Raw genomic sequence first — 20445 nt, forward strand, 5'->3', positions numbered from 1 at the left:
AAACATAGTATGTCGGGGCTGTCGCTATCGAGGAGATTGAAAATCTCCTGCTGGTGCGCGACTGCCGATCTAGTGTTTAGTAGGGTGACGGAAATGCCTGAGTGCGTGGAAGTGCCAGGGAAGGCCCGACCAAGCAGTCAGGGCCCATAACATTGGGCAAGCCACTCCTCCCCGACCCGTCCAAACCAGACATACCCTTTTACTTTCTCACAGCGCGAGAAGCAGAAACCTAAAATGGTATTTAAAATACCATTTTATGTTTCTGCTTCTCGCGCTGTGAGAAAGAAGGGGCGACGCTCCTTCGACCTAAGGGAGGATACTCCCCAGAAACAAACTGGTGAGGTATGTGAATAAAAAACACAATGTTGCAATAAAAGAAAGGCTGTTCAGCAATCGGGAAAATGCTAGCCAGCCTTTACTTAAATAAGTGCCTCAACTTAACCCAACACCAAAAGAAGATGCAACGGTTTTAGTTGAGAAATTGCTTTGGCTTTTAATGTAGAAGGAATTAATTGAGTCCTTAGTTCCAAAGAAGATCTCTTAACATTTACTACTGAAATGTTGCATAAGTAGCAAGACAAAACTTTCCAAAAGACATACGCAAAATTTTCAAACTGCCCATAGATAAATCTTAATCAAAGCAAAGAGCACAGGATCCACTGTGCATTATGCTATTCTGTTTCCATTAATCCATTTTTTATTTCCCTCGCTTTTCTTTGTACGGTTAAACTTCTATGAATTGTTGGACCCAACTTGGCCTGGTTTTCCTCAACATTTGACCTTCTATCCTCCTGTTTTTGCTGACTTCGTTTTTGCTAACCTTAGGACTCTGCACACTTTCCCACTGCTAACCAGTGCTAAAGTATTGTGCTCTCCCCTTTAAACATGGTAACATTGACTTTCACCCAATTGGCATATTTAATTTTCTTTTAAGTCCCTAGTAAAGTGGTACTACCTGTACCCGGGGCCTGTAAATTAAATGCTACTAGTGGGCCTGCAGCACTAATTGTGCCACCCACTTAAGTAGCCTTTTAAACATGTCCCAGGCCTGCAGCCTGTGTGTGCAGTTTTGAATTGTCATACAGACCTGCCAAATTAAACCTTTTGCCAGACCTAAACCTTCCCTTTTAACACATATAAGTGTTAGGACACAGAACGGGGTCACAGCGCCGCCGGCCAGGAGACGGAACTACAACCCCCAGAGCACCTAGCTCAAGAACTACAGGACCCAGAATGCCGAGCCGGTAACAGGCGCTTTTCAAACCAGCATAAAGACCACAACGGACGCAGAGGAAGGCGTTGGATATTGCAGTTCGTAGAGCGAGTCGACACTTCAACAAGGTGAGACCTTGAATCTTGTATCGTGCAGGAGCCTTTTGTTTACCCCTCGAGGCGTGTTCCTTAGTCCTTTGTTGAGAACCGTTGTTCTCAGGTTCAGTTCCCGCAGGAGGGGTAACGGACATTTCGGGTCAGCTGTTGGCGGGTTCGCCCGTGAGGAAACAGGCGAGCAGAAATTGAACTTTGAAACGCTATTCTGCCGCAGTCCCCTCTCGAGGGTTTTCGAGCGCTTAAGACTCGCGCTACAACGCGCTATTTCCAGCTGTCCCCGCTCGAGGGTATTCGAGTGCTGCGACTCGCGCTTAACCGCGATCTTGTTCGCTGTCCCCGCTTGAGGGTTTTCGAGCGCCTAGAATCGCGCTGCAACGCGCTATTGACAGCAGTCCCAGCTTGGGGGTATTTCGAGCATTGAGACTCGCGCTATAATGCGCTATTGACAGCAGTCCCCGCTCAAGGGTATTTGAGCGCAGAGACTCGCGCTACAAGCGCTACTATTTTGCATCAACGTATTATTTCACCATACTGAACAATTGGAGAAACCGGGCTGGAGTAAAGCTTGCGTTTATTGCCCTCCGTTGGCTGGTGTCAGGACCGACACTAATGCGGAGGACGAGCCAGGAAAACAAACCGTACTTTCCCCAAACAATCGAGTGGCATTGTCGGCCACTACTTAGCACGGTGTCCTCTGTTGGTGAATGTCGGGACCGACATTCGTGCAGAGGACGGTTGGAAGGAAAGGGCGGAAGCCCCAGCACAGATCCTGAGTAGCAAGTCTAGTGTTCGTCTTTTGCTGTGATTAAACCTTGGTTAACAGCATCACTGGATCTATTGTATCATTTCAAGGTACGGAAGTTGGGGTGGTCGTATTCTCTACTCAATCCTGAGGTCCCAAGGATTACAATAAGTCACCCCTAGGTTAGCCCCTAAACAGCCCATAGGGCAGGGTGTGGTGTATTTACAAGATTGGACATGTACTGTTAATGTTTACTTGTCATGATAGTGAAAACCCCCCAAATTAGTTTTTTTAGTACTGCAAAGCCTGCCTCTGCCATAAAATAGCACTGGGTTGCCTTACTACATTTAATTAAATAACGTCTATAATGGTAGATTTGGATTTTAAGTCCCAATTCTGAAAATGCCACTTTTGGAAAGTTCCCAGGATGCTTTCAGTCCAGGAAGAACCCTGCTTGGCAGTTCGGGCTGGACTGTTCCCTTGAGAAGCAGGGTCAATAGTAATTTGCATATGGGTGGGTCTGAACTGGTGTGGGGGCGGGCGTAGTGAGCAAAAGAACGATGGATTTAACCCAGATCTCTCGACTGGGGTTGAAGGTTTGATTCATTCACCATTCTGTCCATCATGTTGCCGCAGCACTTTTGGAAGGTTGGCATTTTTTGCCCCAACCATTTGGTGCCCACAGACTTTTGCAACATAACATGATTAGGTATAACTGGCAGTTGGCATTTCTGTATTACTCCCAGAAAGTGAGACAAAGTGGAAATTGGTGTTGGCAGGATGGGCCATCTCTGACTTGAAAGGGGGATGAGCGGTCACCTACCACAATTGTAGATCACAAAGGCTCAGCCTCAGCACACTCCCAAAAGGTTTCACACTAGTCTTTTCTTTCCAGAGCAGAGCAGCAGAAAATTCCAAACAGCTCCGGGAGTGGAACCTTGTAGAAACTTCTACTTCAAAGCTGGCACCAAGCATTAATAGTGAAGCCCAGACCCAACTCTGCAGTACACCTCTGGATCTGTGGAAGCTCAGAAGAACTGTTGTGCTTCTCTGCTGCAAGAAGGACTGCTACTATGTTGCCCTGCTACTCTGCTGCCCTGCTGCCTGAATGAAAAGGACTGGACCAACATCTTGAACCTCTGGCTATCAGAGTGACTTAAAGGGCTAGTTGGTTGGCCTTCTGATCAGAGCCTCAGGGATAGAAAAGCCTTAAGTTACCTTGAACCATACATCTGGACTCTGCCAGCTGTGAGTCCTACCCCACACTGACCCCCCCCACACACAAGTGGTGGTATCCCAGTCCTGGATCTTTGGAATTGGGCCTGAGGTGCTCTGCCAGCCCAGCTGTGGTCTTCTGGGCAGAAGCCACATAGCACAACACATCTTGCAGTTCCGCATTGGAACTGCCACTGAAAGATGCATCCCAGACGCAGAACCCCTCAGCTCTTCGGGACCATTGCTACCTATAGCGTCCTTGACACAGGACCTTGCATCTCAGACCAGCAACGTCTCAGAAACGCCACTACACAATGCATTCTTGATGCAGGACCTTGAATTGCAACCCTGTTTCCCCCCAGAATCATGTCTGAGGTTACGCATCCTCGATGCAGGAACTCACTTTGCAGCCCGCAGCTCATAGGAACCACCATTGAACTACGCATCCTCAATGTGGGATCTTGTCGGCTAAAAAACTGCAAGGGGCAGCCAGAAAGGTTGGTAAAACCTGTGCCGATTTTGCGGACCAAATGGCTATGGTAGAGGGAAGGACGGAACAGCTAGAAAAAGATGTTGTCACACTACAGACAAAGCATGAACAACATGAGGGGGTGGTGAAAGACCTGATGTGGTAAATGGAGGAGCAGGAAAACCGGCAGAGACGCAACAACCTCCGCTTCTTAGGAATTCTGGAAGGGGAGGAAAAGATGACCCCAGGAAATGTATGATTACCTTACTTAAAGGGGCTTTTCCAGAACTGCAATCATGGGATTTGGAGAGGGAAATTGAAAGAGCCCACAGATTCCCCAGTAGAGCGCAGGTGGAGGCTCCGGCAACTTTTTGATCCATTTCAGAAACAAGGGGCCGAGTTGTACTTACAAAATCCGGCCAGCTGAAAATTGTATACAAATGGTCACCCGCAGCTTTGTTTCTGAAATTATGGGGAAAAAATACCTAGAGGAACTTTCTGGTCACAAATAATGTAGCTAAGAATTTTCAAAGTACACACGGAAGACGTTCCTGTGGCAAGTTCCTAAGCATGCTTAAATAATGCTTGAATAACATGTTCACATTTTAGGCGTGCTCTAAAGCTTAGCAGCTCTTTCTTTTGCTGAAATTGTTTTGCTGTGCATGCCTTATTTGATTTATTTTTTCCCATTTTCTATTAAGGAAGGCTGGGTCTTTTTTTGGGGTATAACTGCTACCAGAAGCGATGGGTTTTTTCTTTCTATTTGTAGGCGGGGAGGCTCAGCGGGATTGCGGGGCTCTGCACATCGGATGTCAAACTCCAGCCTCGGCCAGGTAACCTCCAAAGGTGGTGGAGGGTGGGGGGGCTTTAGAGGGGGGGGGCGGGTCAGACAGGCTGCGCTAAACTGCAAAAATGGTCCAAACAAAATAAGTATGTCACCCGGTTTTCGATTGTCGCAAGATTGTGGTTATATACGCGGAGTACCTAGTGTAAAAAGATGGGTCTGCTAAGAGTATTATTAGTGAATATTTGTGGCCGAAACAACATCAGAAAAAGGCAGGCGGTGGCAGTAGGACTAAGCTTGGGGCACAAGCTTTGTCTGTTTGCAAGAAACGCACATTGAGGGCTCACAAATGCATATTTTAAAAACATTAGGATATAGGCTGATCTGTGCTACATCACAAGGAGCTAGGGTAAGGGGGAGTTGCTATTTTAGCCGGGGGAAGCGGGCTCGTTTTTAGTCACTCTAAGGCAGAAAAATTTGGCCACTGGGCAATCACAGAATGCCAGTATGGGAATGGGCAAAAGATGAGTTTATGTGCCATTTATGGTAGCAACAGCGACGAGGCATCAGTTTTTGACGAGATCTCAAACGAATTGATGCATTGGCCATTACCTTTAATGGTTAGCGGGGATCTCAACATTAACCTGCCAAATATTTGTTCCTTAAAGGATGGTGGCACTATACTGGTCGTAAACCCAAAGTATTCAAAGCATTGAGTCAAATATGTTCCATACATAGGCTAGTGGATGGCTGGCAGACCTTAAAGCCTGATGATCCAGGGTTTACATATTTTTCCAATCCACATCTCACCCATGCAAGATTGGATTATATTTTGAGGTCTAATGCGATAAAAAACAAATGCCAAATTAAAAAACTTCCCCGGATCCTGTCGGATCATAATCCTCTCATCCGTTCCTTAGATATAGACAATAGAAGAAACACACCTAGCTAATGGACTTTCGAGAAATCCCTGCACTTAGATGAGAATTATTGCAGTCATATGAGAGAGTGGATCCCCAATTTTTTAACAGACAATGAGGGGAGCTCTTCAATCGAAGTAGTCTTGGACACGCTAAAAGCTGGGATCCGAGGGGAGACCTTGCAATATTCTTTAAAAGCTAATAGTCAAGCCAAGCAAGCTCTGCAGGGCCTACAAGATAACCTGAGGAAGGCTTAATAAGTGCTACAATGGGAAATTTGCCAGCTGGGAAGGAAGAAGTAGCAAAAGTGCAGAACCAAGTGGCGATTGCTAAGGCTCGAATTATGAATATCTTCACGGAAAAAGCAATTAAAAAAGCACTCTCTCAAAAGGAGATGCTATATGAAGTGAATGAGCAAATTGGACACCAGCTAACAGTTTGCATGAGACAACAGGCCTCTTCAAATTTGATTCGCGAAATTCAGGATCCTCAGGGAACTTGAGTAGCAGACCCAAAACTCATAAGAGAAGCTTTCTGGCAGTTTTATCAAGATGTATACAATGAAACTGGGGGTGGTGACCAGGCAAGTATTGGGGATTACCTAGATAAGTCTTGTAATGAGAAATGTAAAGATTAGGATGCAAATCTCTTAGAGGAATACCCCACAGAGGAAGAAATCATAGGCATAATCGAAGATCTGCCCAGAGGGAAAGCAACGGGGTTAGATTGCATCCCATCGGAGATCTATGCCTCGTTTCTAGATCAAGTTAAATGCATCTTGAAAGATCTTATCATACACATCTTTAAAGGTGGCAATCCCCCGAAATCTTGGTCTCGGACGTTAATAGTTTGCTAAGAAGAATAAACCTCCGGAACAGCTTGGTTCAAATTGTCCCATTACCCTTATTAACTCAGACTTCAAAATCTATGCGAAAGTCCTGGCCAACAGAATTGCTCCTATTATCCACAAGGTGATTCCTCAGAGCCAACATGGCTTAATTCCAGGCAGATCCACCAGATCCATCATCAACCACATCCAGCGAGTGATCACTTTGTTTGATGGCATGGATGTTTCAGGAGACCCTATGGTGCTGGATCTGCTTGATGCGGAGAAAGCTTTTGATAGGGTCTCCTGGCACTTCCTGTGGGCTGAAATGTCCAGAATGGGTATCAAGGGAGGTTATATACAGGCAGTCCAAAAACTGTACATGAACCCAAGGGCCGTAGTGATGGTAAACGGTAGTTTAACAGAAGAACTGATAATATCGCGTGGAACACTGCAGGGCTGTCCTTGCTCGCCATTTCTCTTCGCAATTTACATAGATCTGTTTATCCGGCGATTAGAAGAGGATAGAGAAATCAAACCCATAATGTCAGAGGGCTATCCCACTAAATCGCTGGCCTATGCGAATGATATCAGTCAGTCAGTCAAAATACACTTTATTCGATTTTTTTTTTAAATCATAAAAGGCAAATGCAGTACAAACAAATTTAAAATGCACAATATATATAGTTACATCTCATAATCAATAAAATATTAACAATGCTTTAAAAATATGTTAAAATTTAATTAAGAGTGTAAACAGGTTAAAAGGGGACAGTTTGCGGGACTCTCTGACACCTTGATCTAAAAGCAGCTGTTAGGTAACTTGCGACACTGAACATAATAAAAGTGTTAGGCAGTGTTTGCAAAAAAATTAATGCTGGTCGGACTTGGGTAAAACCGGTATCCTTTAGGATTGGGATTAAATATTTTTGCCTCTCAACAGTATAATGCCCACAAAAAAACATAAAATGGAGAGTATCCTGGTTTGAAAACTTATCACAGCCACAGGGTGGGGCATCTTCAGGTTTAGCCCACGAATGAAAACAACCAAGTGAATAGTGAATTAGATTCATTCTAAATTTTGTTAGCAGGGTTCTGTGGAGTGGGTTAGTAACAATTTTTAAATAAGGTTCCAGAGAAGGAGTGGTAGTTAAAAGCGAATAGGCTCTCACAAGAGGTTTTCCTAATTCCAACTCCTCTCTCTGTAAACAGGCCCTCACCAGAAATTCCTGCTTAATCCATTTGACATCCTCCTTCCTAATGTTTAGTGGAGTTGAAAAAAGCTCCGGTCTCCCTAGTGACGTGAAAGAGGATTTAATATATTTCAACCAGGGAATTCTCATAGCCCTGGTCCCGTGAGATCACATCCTCCAATATGCTGTGATTGAGTGTCAGTTCAGGGTTCATCCATGTTTTGGCCCAAAAAATTAATGGAGCCAACTTAAGCCTATCCGCTATATAGGGCAGACCAACTTCCTCGTGGATGGGGAGGGTCGGAGTGGACTTAGGGACGGATACAAATTGTCTAATAAGCCCATTTTCCACCCTCTGAATTTTATCCTGATTGACATACCCCCACAAGGCAGACCCATAAAAATCAATAGGAATGCACTTGCTATTGTAAACCTTTAACACTGCCTCCATAGGCTTGGCCCCCAATCTTTTTGTAAAAGCCAGGAGGGCTGATGTAGAGCGGGCAAGAGATATACTCTTCACCTTTATCTGGGGGGCCCATGAACCTCTCTCGTCGAATAGGACCCCCAGGTATGGGAAGACAGGGACCCTAGAGAGTGCCTCTCCCCTACAAGTGAAGGATTTTGCGTGCAGCTTATGTCTCTGAATGATATCACTATTGTGACATCCGATCCAAACACGGCCATGGCTGCTATTGAAAGAGAGGCAAAGCAATTTGGAGATGTGTCCGGCTGCGCACTTAAACAGTGGAAAACTCAGATTGTCTTAAATAGGAAAAGTGAAATGAGGGTTGCTCGAGTTGTGGAACAAGCTACTTATCTAGGAGTCTACATTACATCTGATCTTGAAAATCTGGTTAATATAAATCTGAAACCAATGATAGTCGCAATGCAGAAAGATCTCCAACGTCTTGACAATTTACACCTCTTTATCATTGGAAGAGTGAACGCGATTAAAATGGTCTTTTTTTCCCAAAATTCTGTATATGTTTAAAACGATCTGCTTAGAATTTTCAGCATCCTGGCTCAAATCAATAGAACAGATGTTCTCCAGTTTCATTTGGGCTTACTCACAACCTCGGTGGGCCTATAAACTCCTCACTATTCACAATGATAGAGGTGGATTACCTCTCCCAAATTTGAAGGCGTATTATTGGGCAACCGTGCTATTATATAGCAAAGATATTTACAACAAGGGGTGGTGAGGGACAGAGTCTCTGAATTAAGCAGAATACTCTCACCCAGTCAAAAGATCAGGGCTAGATCCAACACCGTTTTTTAGCTCATTGCACCATCCTAGTTTCAGAACCTGGCTGTATGCAAATTAGTCTGTTCCTGTCCCAGTGCATGATGGGAACAGGGCAAACCAAACTACAAAAGCCAATTCTTACACTGGGAAGGAAACAAGCTTCCGGGGACCGGTTTCTGGCATTACAGCCGTCTTCGGCCCGGCTTGCTTGAATCCTGATGGTGCAATGAGCAAGGGACTCATGTCTGAGTATACCCTTCCACGCTTAGGGTGGACAAAAATATTTACAACAAGGGGTGGAGAGAGAGGTCTATACGCCATCTATTTTCCAATTATTGCTAGGCAGGAAGAGCAGAGGTTATTGGCGGAGACATCTGCATGACAGTTATCACAAAAAGGATACATTTAAAACACTATTTGGTGGATTCAAGGTTTGGGAGACCGTCAGAAAAATGCTTGGTATAGGGAGACTGTCGTTCTACACTCCCTTAAAGAATAACCCAGAACTGCCGGAAATTTTTAATGATAGTTATATACACAAGTGGCACGATGCAGGAATTGTCCAGATAGGCTGCCTCCCTTTCTTCCGTTGGGATTTATTCCTTCGAAGAACTAAAATGCAATTTTGGATTAGATTGGCGGTACTTTAAGTACCTTCAAATTAGAGACTGTTTGACACTTTGTTTCCAGACGATATGGAGAAAATCTCGCAAAATGGCAAGAGAAAGCTGAAATTCCAAATGATGAGTTTAATTATGCTTATTTAATGTCGCAAACAATTTTAATGTCAACCAAACTCCAAGCACAATTTTTTAAAACCTGTTTTTTTCTATATTACACACCGGACAAAATAGCTAAGTGGGGAAGTGGCAAGGGCACGTGTTGTCCTAGATGTATGCTTTATAATGCTGACTATATACACATTTTCTCCACTTGAATAGGATTAACATCTATCAAACAAGAGATAGGGAGATGTCTATCTAGAGTTTTGCATAGCACAACAGTTTTATCCAGCGGTGTTATTTTACTAGGGGCAGCTGACCCCGGAAACGCTAGAATAGGCCATGAACCTATTTTCATAGCAATGGCCGTCTTCAGGTTGTGTATTGCCTCAGTGTGGCTGGATGCTACTGCCCCGACATTCCAACAATGGCTAGCCAGATTTCTCGCCATCTCAAATATTGAAATTGGCATCAATAAACGTAAGGGCAGAAAGCGACGGAACAGAGGTTTAAAAATGTGGTCCCCTCTAATAGAATGGTGCCAATCTCAAGGCCGTACGTAATGAATTCTAGGTTTAAGCTGAAACCAGAAGTGGGTGTACTGTTGTTGTATTTTTTAATTTATGTAACTGTATGTATACTTGTCTGACCTGGAGGGAGGAGGGGGGCGGGAGGGGGAAGGGGAGGGCGAAAATTGTTGTTAAAAAATTGAATAAAGAGATTAAAAAAAAAAAAAAATATATATATATATATATATATATATATATCATTGCCTGTTACTCATATCTACTATGCTATTGTAAATTTAGAAAGGGTCTCCGAGATTATCAAACAATACAGTTTATTCCCTCTAGTACTCATATGCAAGGGATCTAGTACATGGGTCATTTTCAAATATTTATGACGTAATAAATATTTATTAGTATTTTTAGAGGTTTGTTTTAACTGTTGATTGACACTTGAAAATTGAATGAATATTTTAATCAAAGTATTTGATTTTAAATTAAATTTATCCTGTTCCACTTAAGGAACTGTACAGGCCGTTCCCCGGCGTGCAGAGATATTGTTGAAATATTTTTGGATCCAGTTTGAGGCATGGCGAGAATTTAAAGTTAATGAATCTGCGGCTAGATTTCCCTATCAGATGGTAGATTTCCTTACACAAACACTTTCCCTCACAAAGCAGCAACCCTTTTGACTTTCAATCAGATAGATATGTAGGGAAAGTGTTGCTCTTCACTTTTGTCCGAAAAGACAGAACCACCATACTCAGTGGTGTTAGGTGAGTGGTTCAGAGTCAGATGGAAGCAGACTATGTTTTGATTTGCATATTTCGGTAAGCAATATATGAAGACATGCATAATTGTCTGGGACACAGGTATGAGGAGCTTGTTCACAGAAGCATATCTCATCCAGTGAGAGAGGACTTCCTTGAAATAAGGACCATAGGCACTGACCACATTTGGAGTTTTTCTTTTGGCTTCTTTGGTACTCTTGCGGTCTTTTCAGAAGCTATTTGGCCAGATGTGGAAAAGAATGATTTAGTTATTGTACTTGCAGTTGGTTCACTTATAAGAAAGCATATTCTTCCCTGTGAATTTCAAACTCCCATATTTAAGAACCTGCATGTGAGGTGATAAAGCTCTAGATGTTTGAAGCTATGCTCTTTTCTCTCTAATTTATTTTATAAAGCACGTCTTTATGTGGAAAACATCCTGCAAATTGAAAAAAGTAAGAAATCTGAATTTTTCACAGAGGATATACTATATTGAAAAAGAGATGTTACCACCCTAAAAGATAGGTGCACCAAAAAGTAGCTACTTGTGCCAAGACAATATCAAAACAATGCCAAAGCGTCTTTAAAAATAAAGATGCAGTGCAAAAGTGCTATCAATTAAAACTGTCAAATCCAATACAGCGAGAAGGTGTTAGTTTGGGTATTAGTGTGCCAGGTAGAAACAAGCAAATTAATTTAGGTAATGGCATTGCCAGCTTTAAATTAAATGAATTAAAAGAATTCCAATATATACCTTTTTCAAAGAGATCGATACAGCAATATAATTCATAGGATTGCACTACAGTGTGGGGTAAAAGCAGATCGTATATGTTAATTCATATAAATTAAAGAAAGGATGTGTGATATCTAAAACCTCTCTAGCGAATAAGAGATCCTTTTTTTCGCTCACAATCCGAAATCGTAACCATGCTACATATTTTGGAACAATTCACTCTGTACCTATGCATTTATTTATTGATATCACAGCTAAACATATAACACTGAATACATGTTTTCCATACTTCAACTTTCAAATTCCACTGGCGTTTTCCTCCATGCACTCGTTCGATGAGAGGTTCCCATACTGCAACATTTTCATTGTAGTAATGAACCTAGGATTGGAAATGTATTGAATATAGCATTACTGATGAACTGTGTAGTACACATTTAAAGCAATTATTATATATTTATATTGTGGTTTAAAAGAAACTATGACAGACTCAACAATACAACCACCCAGAAACACACCTTGCATGTGAATTCTTACTTCCACCCTTTATCGTATTCTCACAATAATCTCCTTTCACATATTAAGACACAATTGTAAGTTTCAGAAACAGGATAATATGCCATTTACACTTCTGTATCTCTGTCGCTTACCATCATGCTTCGTCAAAGACCAGTGAACTATTACATTGCAGTTGGTATGGGAGCAACAACAATATTTGTTTACATATGACTTCATCATCTTCCATTAGCAGAGGAAAAGGTATCCAATATTAAAATATCAATAGTGGACCTTTATAAGGTGAAATGACTCAGGGACTACTTGCGGTCCACCTAGTAAAACTCTGTTCCATCTTTGATGGATACTGAACTTAGCTGACTCTCAAAAACGTTTGTCATGTAAATGACAAAAGAAATGACAATGCTTGCAGCTCAGTCACATGGCAGAATAATGTTATCTCCGATAATGATAGGCTCTGTATAAAGTGTAAATGTAGTGAATTAGCGTCTTAAATGGACATTCATTAACCAAAAAACAATTATATTAAGACAGCACTGTAGTCTAATATAGCATACAAGAAGTGGCTTGTTGACACAGCCTTTCATAAATGAAGTAACTCTTGGAAGGAATGTTGTTTGGAAAATGTCTCTCTGAAGGATTACCCCGAACATTTTACCTTCCTCCGCCTCTTTTTCTTTTTTGTTGGCTTTATGACTTTGACTACTTTACCACTGCTGACCAGTGCTAAAGTGCATGTGCTTTTCCTATTAACATTGTATAATTGGTTTACACTTGTTTGGCATATTTAATTTACTTGTAGGTCCCTTTTAAGGTGGTACACCATATACCAAGAGCCTGTAAATTAAATGCTACTACGGAGCCAGCAGCACTGATTGAGACACCTACACAAGTAGCCCTGTAAACATGTCTCTGGCCTGCCATTGCACAGCCTGTGTGTGCTGGTTTACTGCAACTTTGACTTGACATTTAAAACCTTTTGCCAAGCCTTAAACTCAACTTTTAGTACACATATATCACCCCTAAGGTAGACCCTAGACAGCCCATAGGGCAGGGTGCAATGTAAGAAAAGGGCAGGGTGCAATGTAAGAAAAAGGCAGGACATGTAAGTAAAAGGCAGGACATGTACTTTTAAGCTATGCATGTCCTGCTAGTGAAAACCCCCTAAATAGGTTGTTCACTACTGTGCTGCATACTCCCCTCACAGGCTAGCTTTGGGAATTCCTTAATACACTAAGTTGTAATTCCGAATTAAAAAGGAGTAGCCGTTTCATAGAATGGTAATGATAAATCTTCTTTACTGGTAACATTGAATTTAACATTACTCCTTTAGAGGGGGGCGTGGCCACGGAGGCGACCAAGATGGCCGCCTCTGCTTGAAGCTCTGCCGGCCGGGTTATGAAGTCCTTTATTTGCTCGGTGTAGGAGCATTCTAACTATCACAGGCACCATCCAGCAGTTCCCGGAGCCAGAGAGGAACATTCCGATGCGGACTGTGGCGATACACGGGGCTGGTGCGGGACGGGCCGGCGTGGTAACCTGGCGCGGCCCTGCGGCCTTCCCCGGCGGAGGAGACGATATCTGCGGGGGTGATGAGTTTGGCCCTGACGGGCGCCCGACGCTGCTTTGCGCTCCCCCCACGCACCTACTTGCGGGCTTCCCTTCCCCTGCCCCTCCTGCTGCGTCTTTGGGCCGGGTCCTGTTCACTCTCGGGGCTTCTCGGCCTTGTGGGCGTGTCCGCGCCGGGGCCTAGCGTGTGGTGGGGTCGGAAGGCGAGGCGGGCTTGCGGGGTGGCCCCGGCGTCCCTACTTGGACCTGCGGCAGCACTGGGTCTCGTCAGGCATGCCGACTCCCCCCAGCCCCTCCTGGAGGCCCAGGGGAGCAGTGGACTGCCTTGAAGGACACACGTGCGAGAGGCTGCGGCATCACGCCCTTTTCACCACCTGACATTGTGGTCTTGGGACTATTGGCTGCCCAGAGGCCTGAATCCTCCTTGGGTGATTGACAACCATTGGGGGCCTTATCTTCCCAGAAAGGATTGATAATAACAGTGCCTCATTGATTCCTGATCGCCCGCCAGTCCCCTGTGTTTTGAATTGGTTGCACTCTCGCACCTCCTTGTCCTGGGCGGATCATTGTGGCTGTGCGGTGGCGCATGCCTGCGGCTCTGCCCTTAATCTCCCGCGGACCCTGTGTGCCTCACTTCCCTGCTTGATCGGACGCCTGGCTGCCCTCCACTTGTTGGCCTGGGTTACTGCATATTCCACATGACATTGTCAGTCCTGCAGCAGCCCTGTTACTTGGCGCTCTGGCTGGAAACCCCTCACACGTTCTGCCTTCGCCTCTCTGTGCTCTGATCTCGCCTTAGCTAAAGGGCCCACTCGTCCAAAGGGTCCCATCCTCCCCTTGAAATATGGGGAAAAAAGATCCTAAACAGCATATGCTTCAGTTTGATAAGGCTGCTGGTCCACTTCGGATGTCCCTCCTGGGTTGTCTGGTGGGGCTATGGGCCCAAACATCGCCGAAGACCCTGCCTCTCTTGCGACGGCCATGCTGGCCGAGATGCAAGCTGGTTTCAAGGCGTTAGATAGTCGATTTGATGACCTGGACAAGAAACTGGCTGACATGGGTACCAAACTCCAGGCACATGACCGACGGCTGGATGTCGTGGAGTCGAAAGTCTCTGACATCGAGGACGGTGCGTCAACCTCCCTGAAGCGGCTGGACAGGATGGAGAAGATCCTCAAGGATGTAGCTATCAAAAACGAAGATTTAGAAGTGCGCAGCCGCCGAAATAATATCCGAATCATTGGAATTCCGGAGACGACCGCCACCGAACGTATCGACAACTGCTTGCAGAACTGTTCGGCAGAGAAACGTTCACACCAGGCTTTGTAGTTGAGCGTGCTCATAGGTCGCTGGGTCCCCGTCCTCGTCCAGGCCTTCCTCCGAGACCCATCATTGCCAAACTCATGAACTTCAGTGACAGAGGTGCCGCTCTCTGATCGGCCCGCGACAAGGGAGATGTCCAGTGGCAGGGCAACAAATTGGCTTTCTTCCCTGACTTTACCATCATGGTTCAGGAGGCGAGGCGTAAATACCAGGCAGTCAAGGCCGCCTTGAAGAACTTGGGGATCAAATATGGCACTCTGTACCCGGCGCGGTTGAGGGTGGATGTGGATGGCGGAACTCATATATTTGACACTCCGACGGAGGCCCAGGAATTTTGCCAGGAATACAGGAAGAACCGCTCTGGGTCGTCTGTTGTGCCACACCCTAACTCCCCATCTCTGGGAGGCACGCAGGATAGCGTAGAACTCTTCTCCCAATCCGGGACTGGTTGAAGGATTTTTGCATTTATCACTGTGTACTGCTATGTTTAGTTTATACATGCATTTTTCTCTACTACGTGACGATATTGTACTGTTTGTTGCCCGGCAGTTGTGGCGTTGCCACGCCCAATGGTGAATACCAAGGTATGCTTGTATAATGTGTTCTCTGAGTTGTACGCTTTTGTATCCTATAGTTATGTTGCTGATTTCATTGCACACCTATTCGGTTAGTTCACATGGGATCTGCCTCTTTGGGGTTAGCAGGAGGCTGGGTGGGGGTTGGGGGGAGAGGGCCATTTGCTTAGTTTCAATTATTTTTGAAGTATTACTGATCAAGTTGCTGGTGTACGGCGTGAGTGTGGCATGCATGGTGGTTTGTTTGAGGTGACGGTGTTCCAATGGTCAAGCTAGAACAACAGCCCGGTACTTCCAGGCTTTCCTTGATGTCATGGAATGTTAGAGGATTAAACAATACTAGGAAGTGCAGGCACGTTCTTAATTATATAGTCAGGCATCACATTGACATTGTGTTCATGCAGGAAACGCATCTGTCTAATTCCGACCACACTCCTGTCGCGATGAGTTGGGGCTTCCATAGATTTTTTTGCAACCACAGTCGATATGCCAGATTTTCATACACAAGCGTGTTCCTTTTTCGCTACACAAAACCTGGGCTGAGGGTGGAATCCTGATCGTCACTGGTTCACTGATGGGACACAGGGTTTCCCTGGTCGGGATTTATGGTCCTAATGTGGATTCCCTGGCCTTCTTCCATGAACAGCAGGTTAGGCTCCTGTCCCTTGACTGTACTTGGGGGTGATTTCGATTTGTTATTAGACCCATCCAGAAACAGCCCTTCCAATTCCCCTGATGCGAAACCTCGTGCCCGACAAGCCCTCAACGACATATGTGCACACTTTTCATTGATAGATGTTGAACGCACACTCCACCCACATCTTCCTGAATTCACGCATTATTCGGGGTTTCATAACACGTGGACTAGAATAGATTGGCTGACCTCCCCTGGAATTGCTGGCTGGCTGAGGGGCATTTTACTCTTCCCCGTACACATTCAGATCACTCTCCAGCTGTGCTTCACTTGAATGTCCCCAGGCTCGGGAGTTACGAGAGACAATGGCACTTCCCCAGTAGCGTGCTGCTGGACCATGTTTTTAACAAGGAAGTGAGACAAGCGATTGAAGACTCTTTTGACATTAACACTGGGCCAGTTGACACCTGGGCGGTCCTCTGGGAGGGGTTCAAGGCATATATTAGAGGAGTCTGTATAGCGAAGCATGCCGGAGTCCTACGAGATCCCCGCTCTACTTTGAATAGCACCGAAAATGACATAGCTGCCCTGGATCGAGAATCATTGGTCAAGGCCTCCAGTACAGTAGAGTCTAAGCGCCTGGCCCCGCTTCAGGGCTTTCGGGAGGTAGCGGAGCGAGAGCTATTGTTTCTTAATAAACAGCATGTTGTGTGGCAGTATGGCGAGGGCGAACGGCCTGGTAAATTACTAGCACACACCCTGCGCCCTCACGGGACTCTGCTTATATCACGGAAATTGCTTGTCCAAATGACACTCTGCTACACTCTACCCCAGACATATGTGACTATTTCCTTTCATATTACAAATCGTTGTATACTTCCAGACTTACTGGGGATTTGCGGGACGAGGGGAATGGCGGAAATCGCACTAGTCTATTTAGAACGCTATATATGCAAGACTTTCTGTCCGTTGCCATTTCTCAGGATAGCATCCTGAAAGCTATCAAGGCGTTACTGGGCTCCTCGGCGCCTGGCCTTGGCCGCTTTTCCGCCGATTTTTATAAAGCATATAAAGACATCCTGGTCCCGCAGTTGGTGGAGGTTTATGCGGAGGTGCTGGAGGTGGGCGTTCTCCCTCCGACATTTAGAGAAGCAGTCATCATTCTCCTTCCTAAACCAGGCAGAGACCCTAAATTGTGTAGCTCCTATAGGCCACTATCATTGTTGAACCTCGACTATAAAATATTGGCCAAGGTAATAGCAATACATTTGTCTTTATTAATGGAGTCCATTATTTCTCCTGCTCAGTCTGGCTTTGTACCACATAGGTCCACTTCACTCAACTTAAGGACCCTGTATACGGTATTGCAAAGGATTGATCCTGCCACTCCGGCTGCTGCTGTCCTCCTAGATGCCGAAAAGGCATTCGATTTACTTGAGTGGCCCTTTTTCCTGTCTGTTATGCTCCGTATGGGGATGCCAGAATGCTTTGTATCTGCAGTTGCGCTTCTATATGCCAAACCTACTGCTAAATTACGCCTGAACTGCACTTTATCCAACCCTTTTCTTCTATATCGAGGTACGAGACAGGGATGCCCCTTGTCCCCACTTCTTTTTATTCTGGCCATGGACCCTCTAGTGCGCCACTGGACTCCAATTCCTTACTGGCCCCCTTTTAGTCTCGCTCTATGCGGATGACACTATATTAAAAGTTAGGATGCCCCATATCAATCGGGAACCTTTGATTTTGGAAATTATCCGGTTTGGCAAGCTTTCCGGGCTCAGCATCAACTGGCATAAGTCAGTTATTTTCCCACTAACTGCTAGCACAACGGCCTGGACTTGCGAGTTCCCACTTGAGTGGTGTAGTGACGCGGTTAAATATCTTGGGGTTTATGTCCATCTTGATACCACCACGATGATTAGGCTTAACTATGGTAGGGCGATTGACTCCCTTGAATCGCAGATCACGAAATGCCTACGACTGCCATTGGCTATGGCTGGGAGAGTGGCCATCATTAAAATGGTAGTCCTCCCCCGGTTTCTATATATAAAATTCCCATCCCCCTTACTAAGTTTTTTTTTCACAGCTGCGTACACTGTTACTGCGTCTTATTTAGGGCGACAAGACTCCTCGGGTTAACTGGCAGATCTTGACCCTGCCGTATGAGGGGGGGGGGGCTTTGGGATCCCAGATTTTTATTTGTATTACTTGATAGCACAATGTTGTTACGCACATGCCTGGTTTCACTCTGATGCCTGCGTCCCATATTTAAAACCGGAGGCAGATCTGGTGCTTCCACGCCAACTTTCCACTATCCTACCTACGGGATTCCCTCGAGACCTCCAAGATGTCCAGACTGTATCCACCACGTGCTGAGCGTGGGACAGGTTCCGTAGATTGTTGGGTTTCGAGCTGCTTTATTCTTCGGAACTACCCCAGCCTAATCCTTCGTGGTTTCCAATCACAGGTGAAGTCTTGGTTCAGCGTACACTGGAGAAGTTTCATATCCGCACGATAGGTGACCTATTTCCTGAGGGTCATGCCTTCTCGTTGTCGGAGGAGGCCCGATTCACAGAGCGTTCCTTCATGGACACCTTTGTCATGACACGGCAACATTCCATGCTTCGGGCCTCATTTCCTACATTCCCTTCGGCCCCTGAACTCGTCCCACCACTGACACTGCTGATACAGAACCCTACTGGTACACATTTGGTCTCTAAACTATACAAACAATGTGGGGCGACCAGACCTGTATCTGACGCTAATGTGCGTGCGGCTTGGGAGGTAGACTTGGGTAGGCCCATTACTGACGATCAATGGGAGCAGTGCTGTAGGGCTACCAAAGAGGTTTCATTGAATAGCAGACACAAACTGCTTCATTTTAAATGTCTCCGCAGAATGTACCATACTCCCGCACGTACACATCGAATAGACCACAACAGGCCCCACCATTGCCGGAGGTGCTTGGCTCCATTCTCAGATTTTGCTCACCTCGCCCGGACATGTCCCAAGATACACCAGTACTGGTCCCTCGTCCATTCTACACTGGGGGACATACTGTCCATGCAGTTAGTACCCACCCCTGAGATCGCACTGCTGGGTTATGTGGCCAACTTCCCCCGAAAGATCCGAAAATTGGCGGCGTTGGGCTTTCTGTTAGCCAAACGGGAGATTGCTCTACTGTGGGGTAGCAAGAAGTCCCCTTCCCTCCAGGCATGGCTCCGCAGTTTGGCATTTTGTAATGTAAACTGCGAAGAGTACTCCACTCTGATCCCTAGCTCGTCACGTCCAGTGGACATCTGGGTCCCATACAGAGACTTCATAGCCGAACGTCAATCCGAACAGGAATCGCAGGCTACAAGCGGAATTGTACCTCAGGGGGTTGGTTATGCGCTGGTGTTAGACGGGAGTGTTACATGGATTATCCCTTTTTTTTTGCCCAATGTCGCTATCACTGTTCCAATATTGCTGCCGAAGAAGTTATGGTCTCTTTGTATTGAGTGTCATTTTATTGATCTCATTGGGAGTATTCCTCTGACTCCTGCCCATGGTAAACTGTCCAATCACACCGATATCTGTGAAACTTTCTCATTATATTTGCAATGCATGTGTCTTACTATTGTCGATGCTGTTTTTTACACGTAACGATTATCCTGTTCCGGTATGCAAAAACTGAAAATAAAGTTTAAAAATAACAAAAAAACATTACTCTTTTAGAAATGCCACTTTTAGAAACTGGACATTTCTCTGCTCTTATTGCTCTGTGTGACTGCATCCTGTCTCTAATACACGTCTGGTGTGGGTGACAGCTTCACATTGTGCATTCCCTCTAGACAGTCACAAACATAGGAAGTTAAGTTTGGCCTGAAGACCCATCTTCATTTTGATACCTCTTCCTGGGCAGAAAGTGATGGAGGAGCTGACACTTACAACTGGATAGGTTGGGTCCTGGTTCAACAATAAGGTCTGATTAACCCCTACTTATAGTCTGGAGACAGGATTGGGATGAAAGGACCTATGTGCACTTCAAACACCTTTCTTTGGAGTCACCCCCACTTAAAAGGCACCACTGGGTATACGTACTGGGTCTCTGACCCTATCAAGTCAGTACACTACTGGACCTGTGAAGAACTCTGCCTGTAAGAAGTACTGCTGTGATGCTACAAAGACTGCTACTCTGTGGGACTGCCGCTTTGGAAAAACTGTTTTCCTTCTCTGTTGTGCTGCCTGTTGCTGCTGCCCTGCTGAGGAAAAGGACTGAACCCATAACACTTAAAACCCAGAGTGACTCCAAGGGCATGCTGGCTTGCCCCCTGTTTTGAAGTCTAAGGGCAATCAAAGACTGCCCCATACCCTGCACCAGGACTCTG

General features: G+C 45.3%; 1 protein-coding gene and 1 long non-coding RNA gene across 3 annotated transcripts in view; one reads left to right on the forward strand and one right to left on the reverse strand.

The window, feature by feature from the left end:
* Positions 1 to 20445, reverse strand: part of VPS13C (vacuolar protein sorting 13 homolog C) — a 2773485-nt gene that overhangs the window by 1243457 nt on the left and 1509583 nt on the right. For both annotated transcript variants that reach the window (XM_078680824.1, XM_078680823.1), the window contains exon 53: positions 11748 to 11837. In XM_078680824.1, coding sequence (XP_078536950.1) covers positions 11748 to 11837 — 90 coding nt within the window. The remainder of the gene's footprint in view (positions 1 to 11747; positions 11838 to 20445) is intronic.
* Positions 1 to 20445, forward strand: part of LOC144822865 (uncharacterized) — a 790049-nt gene that overhangs the window by 145430 nt on the left and 624174 nt on the right. The gene's annotated exons all lie outside the window — the stretch shown is intronic.

This window comes from Lissotriton helveticus, chromosome 3_1 (assembly GCF_964261635.1).
Source record: "Lissotriton helveticus chromosome 3_1, aLisHel1.1, whole genome shotgun sequence".
Classification (NCBI taxonomy): domain Eukaryota; kingdom Metazoa; phylum Chordata; class Amphibia; order Caudata; family Salamandridae; genus Lissotriton; species Lissotriton helveticus.